Below are 13,302 nucleotides of genomic sequence, written 5' to 3'. Positions count from 1 at the left end.
AGGAAGGTTGGCCAAATGACTCCTGCAGTCCCTTCTTACCCTAATATTCTCTGAAGTGATAATCGGATCCACATTATCTCTTGATCGTAGTTAAAGAAACTATATAATGTAGACTTACACTGCTTAACATAGTAGCCTCATTTGAATATTTAAATGAAAATCTAAATTAATTAAAATTAGGTGAAAATTAAAATCCAGTTCCTCAGTCACTCTAGCTACACTTCCAGTGTTCAGTAGCCACATGGGGCTAGCGGCTACTGTATTAAATGGCGCAAATTATAAAACATTTTCATCATTGCCAAAAACACCGATTTATAAAGATTGTTTTCTACCCCCTAGAGTTTGGTGGAATCCTAATAAGTATTTGTGAAATTGATAAATTATTTACTAGCAGTGTTGCATTTGGAAAGTTATTCAAACTGTCTAAACCTCAGTTCCCTCATCTGTAAAATGGACACATAACGATAACACCTATACCTCACAGGGTTGTAGTAAAGATTAAATGAGATACAGCATGTACAATATTTAGTTCAATGTATGGCTCCAAAACAAATACTCAATAAGCACTATGTCTTATTTAATAATACAGTACTCAAAATCTATTATTGTATTAATAAGACCCTAGTTGGTTAATGCATGCTCATTTTCCCAAGAGACTGATGATGATATTTAGCTCTCAGGGATCCTATTTAAATTATTTTGGTAAACTTTCTAGAAAGCCCATCTATTTGCCATTCTATAAACTGGTGGCTCTCACAAGGTTCTGTCTATTTTTGTCATGAAGCTTTCTTCAGGATACACCAAATGAGGACTCGTGGGTTCCTGGTGCTTCCTCATTGGTTGACCTTTTCTAAACTTAAGATGGAGGCTCTTACATCTCTGTCTCCTATGACGTCAGTACACTATTTTTCCTGTAATTGAAATATGTTTCTTATTTAGTAAAGCAGTATTGAGACTGAAAAGCTTGATTCTGGAGTAAGACACTGTGATATTTGTCAAGTTACTGCTCAAAATCTCATTGTTTTAAATGGGAGATGATATTTTAACTGAGACATGAGACCTGAATAATAAGAAGGAACCAGTCATTCAAAGATCTTAAAGAGGCAGAAGAAGAGGTAGGCAATGACTAATCTAGACAAAAGAAACAGCAAATGCAGAAACCCTCAGGAGAGAATAAAGACTGTTTAAGGAAAAAAGAAAAATGATTTAGCTGGAGACATCCCATAGCTAGAAGTTTATGGGGAAAGATACATATCTTATATTTTATATTAAGCTTCCCCTACTTCTAGCGCAGTGATTCAATTTGCTGAGATATTGATTCTCTCTACTAGAACTTTATCCCCAAGTTTAACCTATCTTCTGATATTCTTAACCATATGCAGTCATATGCCACTAAATCTCAGTGCACCCAAGTAATTTCACTCCCCATTTGGTGCCTTTGGTTTCTAGCATTGTAATGGGAAACTATTATGACAGTCCCTCAATAGCATTATACATTTTTACCTTTTTCCCCAGAAGCCAATTATCTATTCCAGTCATTGCTGTGCAGAGAACTTCCTTCAATTCATCTCTATCCTTTGCTGCTGGGCTAACAAAATGGAGTAGCATTTTTTTCTAAGAACTGTATTACCTAAGACCAGAAGAACAGTGTCCCTAATACACTGTGACTTAGTGTCTTATTGTGCCCCATCTCAAATAGTCTGTTTATTTTCCGTTACTAGATTCATTATGAACACAAATGTACTTTTCAGCCTAGTACTGCCATGTCATTCTTGCATCTAGCTTCCCAGGATTTTTTTCCCCCCTTCTCCAGGTGGTATTTCACTTTTTCCAAATTGAATCTCCACTTCAGTTCTGCCCATACTTTCTGCCATTTTATGTCTGGAGGTGTTTCTCAATTACTTCTGTATTCAGCAGTGTCTCAGAAAATTCAGCCAAATGTGAGTATCTGATCTTAAACGAATAGGTGTAGAAATTCTTAACTGTGATGTTCCCAAGGCAAAAATCCACTAGAAAAGCTGCTTTTCCTGAGAGGGGGCGAAGGCCAGCGGCAGGACATTCTGAGAACAGAACTTGAGGCGCCTTGCCTATGAGCCCGAAGGCCTGGATCTGAGTTGCGTCTCACTCTGGAGCCAGTCATTTTTCCTCTCTGGTGCTGTTTCATGTACAAAGCAAAAACTAGAACTATTAATGGTTTCCAAACATTCTTTTAGCACTAGAAAATTTTTTAAAAAACATATTTATATGTAACTCCAGTTGAATTCTGTAGACAAAAATGGCACTATTGGAATTTGGAGTTGAGACAGCTCAGTCTATGTATCCGTTCATCCCCTGGATCGTCTTCCATGGAATCCCATGCCCCTCAAAATGTGATAAATAAACCCCTGGACTAGATGGTTCCACTCTCTGGGTCTATGAGTAATAGGTTGTACCAAGAGGGGAAAAATGTGCAGAAATGAGGCAAATTAGCATCAGTTGAGGATCTAATATGTCCAGTCATTGATAAGATCAGGAAGTGGTAGCCACAGGCCTTCTCTAATTAAAAATTCATGTGGATTCTCAAAAGAAGTTAATGTTATTAACATGTATCTATTTCAACAGATAACCCAAACATCTCTGGTATGAAACCAAAATTATGCCTAAAACAGAATGAGTATCCGCATCTTTTCTCTCTCGATTACGGTGGATCATCCACCCTTCCCCACAAGAGCATTGCTGAACATTCAGCATCCATGTAGTATATTCAGTAGCAGTTTTTCCCTGACACAGTTTTTGGGCAAGGAGGAAGTCATGTTCTTTCCTGAGAATCTATCCCAAAGAAGACAAAGGTTAAAGGAGGACAGAAGTGTTCATACTCTATGAGAGCTTTTGAGGAGAGTGTTCCTGACATTTCCATTCTTACACCTGGGGCAGGACAGAGAGAGGCGGGCCTACCAGCTTATTCTGCTCAATCAGAATGTACGTTCAAGAACTTTTGTTCGATAAACCTGCTAAAATACCTGGAGAAAACTTTATCAACGATGATGAGAGTTTAAACTGATAGTTATTTATTGCTTATTAATTAGTATTTATTTATATCCATTTCGCAAATGCTAGGAGCCAAATACTATTCTAAGCAGTTTACACTGTTAATTTAATAATTATGCATGTGCTTCCTGGAGGCTGGGACCGTGTCAGAGTGTGATTGGCAGAAAGATGGAAGAAGAGATTTCCTTGAGCTGAAGGTTAGATGAATCCTAAGTCAGGGGCAGACCTATGGCACTAGGAACTTCCAGTTACCCCACGTCTACTTAACCAGCTGTGCTCCACTTCCCAAGCAAGGCAAAACGTGGGAAGCGGGATGCGAGATGGGGGATGGCGAGTGGTTTTCATTCCTCGTTACAATGCTTATGATCTGGTATAAACAACGTGGACATTTTCTAAGAATTGTTCATCTAAGCTCAGCCAGAATAAGTGCTTCTATTGATTAGCAATGTCTGCCACTCACATAGAAGGAGAGTGGCAGTGCTTTCCTGATGTAGTCACCAAACCTAGCACTTCTGCAGAGAAGTCAGACTTTCCTCCCTAGCCATGTCCTTGGAAAGGGGCAAAATTCAAACACCAGTGCAGAAGAGAAACTGCCATCAAGACTGTATTCTCCTTTTCAGAATCCATGGCCACAACTATGACCACAATTACTGGTGTAAGACAAAGAGTCGATGAAAGGATGAGTCCCAAAATGTGTAAAAATTGTGAAGAGCTGTTACTTTCTCTACAAAAGCTTAGCACTTCAGCTCATCACACCCTTAGGAAAAACTTCTCTGAGCCCTCTTTTGCCAAGTAGGTCTGACTTTCTGTTCTATGATGCTAAAAGTTTTAATACATTTACTTCAGGATACTAAGCACATTTTGTAATTATTTAAATTTATGATTAGTCGATAATCTTATGTGCCCTCCACTGATGATGAGCTGAACTCCACGAAGGCTGAACCTGTCTTGCATCATTCACATCCAGTGTCTGCCTCACTGCCCAGCAAGCAGAGGGCCCTCAGTAAATACTGAATATGAGGTCGAGTGCATGAAGCAGTAGAATTTTGGAAAGGCTTACTGAGAGGTTTCGACCATCTCATTATCCCATGGGACATCATCTGTACAATGTTGTTGTTTAATTCACTTCGTGATTAACTTGGTTTGGGAGATGGGGAAAGCAGAGTGAATGCCAAATTTATGTCAAGCAAGTACTATTCTAAGAAAAAATAAGAGTATTTTTCTAACAATAAATCCTGTCCTCAAGAAAGTTTTAATTCTTAGTAAATGTTATTTTAATAGGACAAAACAGTTGAGCAAATAAAAAAATAATAGTCTCCCACTAGCAAGGACCAAAATTCTAAAAGGTATAAGTCAATATAATATAGGTTTCTGCATCTACTGGAACAACTTTGGGGGATGTGGGCCATTGAGGGGCGATGGGAGAGAAATCTTCTAGAAGAACCAAGCATGACCAGATGGGATTCGATAAGATAGGGGGCACATTTGGCTAATTTGGTTGAAGATTCAAACCCCGTCTCCGCTCCTTGAATTTTTTTTTAAGTAAGCTGCCTAAGTTGTGGGTCCAGCAGCTATCAAACTATGTTCTAAGAGAAGCCGAAGATGTATTTGCCACCAGCTGCTTTCGTTCTAGGAGAAAGAAGATACCTGGGCCATGAGAGTGTCTTACCTCCTGACCTGGGTGGGAGAATAGGGGAGAGAGGAGGTTGTCTACTGAACCCAAGGAAGTGGTCCTGTCCTTCTTTAAGAGCCTGGTATTAAGAGCTTAATTCTATCAGTTCCCTGTAAGGATAGTTAGGGAGGACTGAGATGGGCTGGTAGCCTACTCTTTGATACCTTTAGCTAACCTGGGGGGACATCTGAAACACATCTCCCAGTGGAATGCAAGCAGCGATAGAAGCAGAGTAGAACCCAGAATAAGTAAGGCAGCCCGTGAAAGACGCAGATTATTCAATTAAATTATCTCTCATTCCAGCCCCAAACAAGGAGACACAGCAGAGATTCTACCAACAAAAAAAGTGAAGCCTTGCTCTAAGCAGCATCCATTGGGGAGGCTGGGGCGGGGGTGGGAGGGTGGGGAGGGTGTCCCAAAGTGTCTCTCCAAGGGCAACAGGAGGATCCAAACCAACTTGTACGAGAATCTCAACTTCAGGGCACTGGTCTGTGACTCCCCAATTCATCTTCTTACTTTCCACTTAGAGTTTCAGCTCTCTTTCTCTATCTAATCTATCTCTTTAGGTCTAAGCACTAGTGACACTCAATGAGTATCTGTTGAATGAATGAATATTCACATCATCAGTCCGGAATCTGGGCTAGCAATATAATTTGCAATTCCTAGTGAAAAATAAAAACATGGGGCTCTCATTTAAAACCCAGGGTAAAAATATTATTAAAGATATAAAGACACAAAGCTTTGCTTTCTTCCATATCTTCTCCCTCAACTTATCATTTTTTTAATCTGCTGCTTCATTTGTTCTCAGTAAAGCACAATTTAAAATTGAAGTTATTAGCATGAATTTTATTGTCTATATTGTACAGTATCAGTTTTAAATGCAAATAGAAAAGCATTTAGCTCATATGCAGAATCACCTAAATTATTCCTATTTCAATTCCTATTTCATAGCTTATACAAGCATTTATTTTTTTTGTTCTTACCAGAACAGTGGAAACACTGCAAAACTAACTCAACTATTTTTATTCCACTTCTTGTTATAATTTTACCAGTACTCTCTACCTTTGGCTTATACATGATTAAGGTTGAATGAGAAAACGGGGCGGGGGGGGGGGGGACAAAGGGTTGCCCTATCTTTCTCATTCCTTCTATGTTATCATTTTCAGCATGAATGATTGGCTAATACGGGGAACTAAAAGAGTAAGAAAAGATATGATAGGGTCCTTGGTCTTTTCTGTTACTTTGAACACCATTGCCTGTCCCCGAGAATCATAGCAAGAGCCCCAGGAGCATTCACTCAATACTTTGTAATGTACATAATATATTAGCTATTGGCTCAGCCCCAAAACCAACGCCAAAGTCCATGTCAATTAAATTACATTCATATAGCTCATAGGAATATTCATTTTATTACCTTAAAAGATTTGTCCATGTGGCTAGAAGTAAAGAGGAGAAAGACAGTGAAGGGAAATATATAACAAAGAATTTCTGTGGCTAAATTTCATCCATCATATTTCTGGTCCTGAGGGTTCTAAACTGATTAAATACTAATATAGCTTCTGACCAGTGTGTCTTTGTGGGACTCTTCAGGGTTCATTTTCCTTACCACCAAAATTCAATTCAACAAATATTTATTGAGTTTTACCGTATGCTTGCTGTGACAATGCCAAGACTAGCTAAGGAGGTAGGGCAGAACCTGAAAGCTGGCTGGAAATCAAGCTTTTCTCCCTTGGAACTACATGGGTATTTAGCAATTTGGAATAAAGTCTTCCGAAAAGATAGAGAGATTCTCTATAGGAAACACATCCCTGTCTGTCTCCAGTGTGTGCACAATTGCATACGTCCTCACCCTGAAATTGTTCTTGTCAGTACTCCTTCAAGATAAATTACAGTAAGAAAAGGGACCTCGGGACATGTTAAGAGACCTTTAGCATTGTGCCTCCTGGACTCATTAAAGCTGGAGAGGTTAGTTACATCAGGAAGAACTAGTTAGAGATTCTGGAAGGACTGCCGTGGTTTTACCTTGTGGGCGGGTAGTCAGGCGCCTGCCGAGATGAAGAGGCTCTGCCACCCTAATTGCAAAAAAAAAAAAAAAAGAAAAGAGGTGTTTTCAGATTAATTGTGAACCTAATCAAACTGCTTTGTGTTCTAAGAGTGAAGAAAAGATTTGAGAAGAAATGGTTCATTCATCCATTCATTCTAGAGATATTTTCTGAATACCTTTTCTTTATGTTGTGTTGAGCTGGCTGTTACAACAAAATTATAAAGAAGACACTGGTTTTGCCCAGATGGTACTCTCAGTCTAGGGAGAGAGACAGTTACATGAAAAGCAAATACAATACAATGTGGCAAGTGTATAGAGCTAATTACAGGTGCTATGGGACACCTTAGGGGCGGGCATAAAATCCAGGCCCAGGCATTTAGTAGCTCCTAGCACAGAACGGGTCCTTTATATAAATATTGGGTGAATGCATGAAAGAATAAGTGAGGACAGCGCTTCCCAGAGGAGTTAATACGTAAAGTTAGTCCTCAGATATTTATTAGGAGTTATCAAGATTGTTCCATGCAGAAAGAACAGGTACAAAATTCCAGGTGCAAAAGACAGCACACATCTCCGGGAAGAGTCCAAAGAGGTAAAAATCGATAGCCAGACTGTAGGACTTGAGAGGGGAGAGGGAAGAGGTGCGTCTTCGGAAGTGAGCAAGCTCGAGGTAACTAAGGGAAGTTCCACATCAGCAGTCAGTTGATATACGAGTAGAGAATGTTTACATTTTTGGCTTTACTTTTAAAGCAGGAGCCCATTGTTGGGTGCAGTGGCCAAAGCGTTGTAAGTGGTATAGCCATCCAGTTTTCTTCTCCTAACCCCTGCCCAAGAACTAGGGTATTCTTTTCTGCAGGGAAGTCCTAGCAGGAGCACTCACTGTCTCTCACCAGGATTGAGTTTCCTGACACTTGCAATTGTTAGTTCCCAGAAAGATATAAAAGAGCTTCACAGGGTGATTCTGGGGCCCCTGGGGTTGTCAGGCAGTCCAGTACCAAGAGTAACAGACTCATCCTTCCAACAAAGACTTGATTTTGGAAATAAGATGTCTGATTGTAGTTAATCCTCTATACTTTGACATCAAATATCTGAGGAACATTCTCCAAAGAGCCATGATTTGACTCAGCTCATGTGCAAGGAAGAGAGAGCAGTTTCAGACTGCTCAGATTATCCAGTATCCCTCATCCAAAATCTGTAGACTCTTGGAATTATCCTGTTTTGTTTTGTTTTGTTTTGTTTTATGCTTGCCTAATAAATATTTTAATCTTCTTTCTTATGTATCCACAGGAACATTAAGTTGTCTTTGACATCCTTGTACAGAAGTTCCTTGTTCAGGGCACACATTTGGAGTTAGACTGCCCAGCTTGAATTCCTGGGTCCATATCCACATTCCCCGCATTACATCATCATGATAAACATCCATATATGGACACCTGCCAGTTGCCTCTTGTGGGATCTTTCAGACGGGTCCTCAGCTACCCACCTAGTTGAATTTCTGGTACCTGAAATGCTGAAATTCTGGGACTCAGCAGTCTTAAAATTCCTTGGAAGAACATTTTCTGTGATCAGCTGTTTTTTTCTCTTTTAATCACTTGATTCTTTCTTACTATCCCTGTAAATACACGTTACTTTTCATCATTAGGGAGTCATTACATAGTTCACCCAGATAGTGCCCTGTTCTTTAAAGACCTGGACCAATTATAATTAAAGCAGGGTATGGATTGTTTCATATATGGCATTAGTCCTTGGACACTCAGTAACTATTAACCTACTTTAATAATTGACTGAGGCTATTGATTTTTTTAAAATATAGTTATATGTTTCTATCTTAGTGGAACCAATTACCGTTTATAAGTTTGTTGAAGGCCAGATGATTTCTCAAAACTCTGCACACTCTATCTCAGGGAGATAATGAATGACAACAAAATGACCTCTGACTCCATGGATGACTGGGGCTGTGTTACTACTTCAGTCCAATTTAAACGCTCCATGAGTGTTTCTACCAAAATAGTACCTAGGGATGGTGAGAGAACATGTGAGCAGCAGGAAAAGCTACGGGAATAAGCTATCACTGTAAACCTGTTGTTACTGCCTACTTAAACCAGACTTTAAAATCCGCCAGCCAGCCACAGACTTAGTTTTTGATTAGGTGCCAATCTTCAAAATTGGAAGATTGCCCTTAAAATTTGTATTCTGAGTGAGAATTAAAAAATCAGACCTGACAGTGCTGGGCCTTCCTTCCTTGTGGTGGTGGTAGCTGATGGGGACTCGCTAGTGGCTGCTCTCCTTTCTAAGGACAGGGCACTTACTTTCCGGCTCACCAGGGCCCCACTATTTCCCATTGTTATGGACCGAATTGTATCCCCCAAATTCAAATGTTAAAGCTTTAACCCCAGTGTGACAGTATTTGAAGACAAGACCTTTAAAGAGATTATTTAGGCTAAATAAGTCATAACAGTAGAGCCCTAATCCAATATTAACTAATGTAATCTTCACAACAGTCTTGCGAGGTGGGCTTTATGATGCTTATTTTGCACAGGAAGAACTGAGTGCCTGGGAGGGAGTGTCCTGGGTCACAAGAGTCAGTCATATTTCTGTGACTTTATTCCTTTTCTCTACAATGAGAATAGCGATAGCACCTATTTCCTAGGGTTTCGAGAGTTAATATATATGACATGCTTCAAAAGTGGCCCGTAGAAGGAAGCAGTAAACTCTAGATTGTCACAATTTCATTTCACAGAATATGAGTACATCAGTAGTAAGAAGCTCCATTATTTTGACACATTCAGAAAGAAAAAAAAAATGCTGCTGATTAAACTATAACCTAAGGCTTTCTTATCACTTAGAATTTTATGTTATGCTATTTGAAGAGTGCTTTCAGCTTAATTAAACATAGATTTTTAATCATAAATCATCTTTGCGCATACATTAAAAAAGTAAGTGAAATAAATTGGTTAAGGTTATTCCTATGACTTCTTCAAAATTTAGAGTCCTAATCTTCGTTGCTTTTCCACTTAGTCTCATTGATTTCCAAGCTCTTCCACACGATATCCTCCTCCATGCCATGAAAAGTGCTGATGATGAAGCACTTCCAAAAATAACCCATAATATCATGAAAAGCCTTTGCTAGAGCTCTCCTTAATGTGGTTTTACAGTTGCATAGAGCTAGCCTTTTTGACTCTAGCACTAGAAATGTTACCAACACTCTGAGCAACAGTTGGTGTCTTGCGGTTAAAAGAGTGCTCCGCTCCTGCCTCCAGGATTTCCTTCCAAGCGTTGACACCCACTTAGCTAGTGCTGATGCTGGCACTTGGAATGTGCCTATAGGTGATGCCAACCACTTCACGACTATTGCCTACTTCCTAGAGGGATTATAAAATGCTATCAATTGAAAGATGCATTGCGGTTTCAGAGACCTTAATATAGATGTGAATCTTGCAGTTGATGAAATAAAGTACAGTTGACCCTCGAATGACACAGATTTGAACTGCGCAGGTCTACTTATACATGGATTTTTTTCAATAAATACCTGTACTGTTTTGATTCGTGGTTGGGAGTCGGAGGTTGACTCTGCAAGCCATTCTTAGAGTCTTTTCTTCTTTTTAGAATGGTGAAAAGAATCAGAAACTTGAAGTGCAGAAACCCTGAAATATTTATCTAAGACCACATCTTGGTTATCATAGGTAAGAGCCCCGACATCTATATTTTTAAAAAATTCCTTAGGAGATTCTAAAGCCTAACCTGTGTGGAGTGAATAGACCACCAGTGGCCAATAACTCAGCAACTTAGGAGCGATCAAACAGGAGTCACTAGAAAGGTCATTCCAGGGAGAAGAGCATCTGCCTCAGTGCTTAGACTCATGGAGAAGGAGAAATGTTGCTTCTCCTGTTACTTTTTAAAACTTGCTCTATTAAAAAAAAAGAAAGTATCTCCTTTCTGACTTATCATTAGTTATTTTAATGAAAAATTTTAGGGTTACTTCTTTGGTTGAAAAATAGGGATTAAAAATATAGTCTTTTAATCAGAACTCCTTCAGGAACTATGGACAAAACATACCTATAGCTCAAGCCTTAAAATTCACAGGGTGGGACAGTGCCAGCATCTGACAGGTAGAACCACCAACATTTCAGGATGCATGATGAGGAGACAGGTGGTCTCTCAAATGCTACATCTGCTAATAATTTTGTGGAGTTCAAAAACCATCCCAGTAGTTCTTTAAACATCTTATAATTAGCGACATCAGCCAAGAAGATTTAGGGAAATAGAATATATACTATCAAGAGTTGTCACAAGAATAGAGCTGCTTTTTTTTTTTTTTTTTTTTTTTTTTTTTTTTTTTTTTTTTGTGCCAAGATATCCCTTCTAAAGATATTTCACAAACCTCAAGGTCACTTTTGTCATTTCTGCTACACTTCCTTAATTTAGTTCGTCAATCAGTCAATCAGTCAACAAACATCTTTGAATTTCTAGTCTTTGCCAGGCACTGTAATAGGTGCTGCCAAAAAAGAAAAATGATTAAGACTTGACCTTCTTCCTAAAGAGATCAGAGTCTAGTGGAGACAGATAAATGAGATAATGACTAAAAGAGTGTGAGCTGTAGTTTAATAAAGAAATAGAAGAGGCAAAAAAAAAAAAAAAAAAAGAACTGAACCCCAACTTCAAAGCCATCTTGGAGAAAAGAATACTCTATCTGCTTAATTACAGCCTGGTTCTTCCTGGAAGTGCCCAGTCCTTTTTTTCTCTCTCTTTCTTCGGTGATCAGTGTGCAAGAGAGGTGGAACTATGACTATGGCGGCTAGCTTTGCAATTCTCTTCACTCCTCTTAATGAATCACTTTATTACTCAGAATTCACTGTCGTTTAAATTTCTGAATCACCAAGGAAAAGCAGAGGGAACCAATTTCATATGTAACCGCCCTTATTTTTTTGTTGCCCTCCCAAAGGGGAAAAAACAGTAGCTCTTTCCTTTCAGTAAATACAGAAAAGGAGACTTACTCCTCCTGAGATACTCATTTAACCAGAGATGTTTGGAAATTGGCGTTAACCTGAGTTTGATAGGAAATGCTTATGACAAACTTTATTATTGTACCTGGCATGATGTAATTGAATAGCACTTAGAAGCCCTGGGATTCCAGATGAAGAGCAAATATTTTTACTATTTTATTTTGTGACTTTTTAAAGTCTGAAATTATTTCAAGTTGAAATTTTTTTTAAATACAAAAAAAAGGGGGGGGGGAGAAGAGCAGGATTTTGCCAGGGTGGGAAAGGCAAGAGAAGGTTGTAAGAGAGGAAATTCCAGTTGAAAATAGAGACATGAACCCACATGGTCTTTCCAGGTAACTACAAGTAGTTTAAAAGGCTGAAATGTAAGATATCGGAAACAGGAGGGAGAAGGAAGAACATAGTCTAGTATGACACAAGAGAGACAGGATCATAGAGAAACTCGTATACCATGCTAAGGTTTTTCATTTGCATTTTATAGGCTTCCAAACCCCACTGAAGTGACTTGATTACATTTGCATTTTAGAAAAATCAATCTGGGGAATGAATTAGAGGAAGGTGAAGCTATGGACCAATAGGAAGGCAATTTAAATAGTTCAGTAAAAGATTATATGGAAATAGGAAATCATTAGAACACCCAATTTTGATTCAAATTTGATTAAAATTGCAGTTGGAACCACAGAGCACATATCACAATGGCATTTTATGAGAAATCTCAAGAGGAAGGAAAGTCGTTGGCATAAGAGCCCTTAATACTCCAAAGAGCTAGGCTAAACATCATGATTTGTTATAAAAATATGGGAGAAAGTTGAAAAATATTTGCAAACCCATTACCACAGAAACATGGTAAATAAAGAGAATTAATCAGGTATAGTGAATGAAATGAAAGCTACACAACTCCATAGATTGTTATTTTAGAATTAGATTTTGGCCAGTTTGCTAAAAAGGGGACAAGAATTTCCTGCAGTACTTTGTTTTCTAACGACTAAGATTTGTAATTTTCTCCTATGGAATGTAGCCCTTAATTTGGAGGTTACTGCAAGTTCGTTTTGCAGGTTTGGGGTTAGATATATTTTACTGTTCATTTGTTATAGGAATTTTTACTTGCTAGATTATGTTTGTTGCGGAAAATCTAGTTTACTCATTGACATTGTAATATACTCTGACTTCTTTCTGGAACTCCTCCACTACATAAGAGTTATAAATTTTAAATTGTTAATCATTGGCATTGCCTTCCTCTCTATAGACATCTTTGGGGGAGGGGGGGTAGAAACTAATGCATAATTTCAAGAGATTCATTCTAAACCAAGAAGTGTGTTTCTTCCACAATGACAAGGGCCCTAACCTAGGACACAGATGGTAATGGAGAGGAACAGATGGAGTTAAGTGTTATAGAGGCAGATAAATGGGTCTTATTTAAAGGATATGAATGATGAAAGAGAGGAGAGGATGCCTCCCAGATATATGTCTTAAGTGATGAGGAATAGAGTGTTTTCATTAACCAAAATACAGGAGACAGAGCAGCTTCAAAAGATCACAAGCATCGTTTGAGACAAACCAAA

General features: G+C 38.7%; 1 protein-coding gene across 5 annotated transcripts in view; it reads right to left on the bottom strand.

Annotated features, from left to right (window-relative positions):
- The window catches only part of SLC30A8 (solute carrier family 30 member 8), a 121,316-nt gene that overhangs the window by 62,140 nt on the left and 45,874 nt on the right, over positions 1-13,302 (bottom strand). The window contains exon 3 of one of the 5 annotated variants that reach the window (XM_016138179.2): positions 6,722-6,771. The exons of the other annotated variants lie outside the window; for them this stretch is intronic. Coding sequence (XP_015993665.2) covers positions 6,722-6,771 — 50 coding nt within the window. The remainder of the gene's footprint in view (positions 1-6,721; positions 6,772-13,302) is intronic. 5 annotated transcript variants of the gene reach the window in all.

The sequence above is a fragment of the Rousettus aegyptiacus genome, unplaced genomic scaffold (assembly GCF_014176215.1).
Source record: "Rousettus aegyptiacus isolate mRouAeg1 unplaced genomic scaffold, mRouAeg1.p scaffold_m13_p_15, whole genome shotgun sequence".
In the NCBI taxonomy this organism is placed as follows: domain Eukaryota; kingdom Metazoa; phylum Chordata; class Mammalia; order Chiroptera; family Pteropodidae; genus Rousettus; species Rousettus aegyptiacus.
The sequence above is the reverse complement of the archived record's forward strand: the minus strand, read 5'-3'. Positions and strand labels throughout refer to the sequence as shown.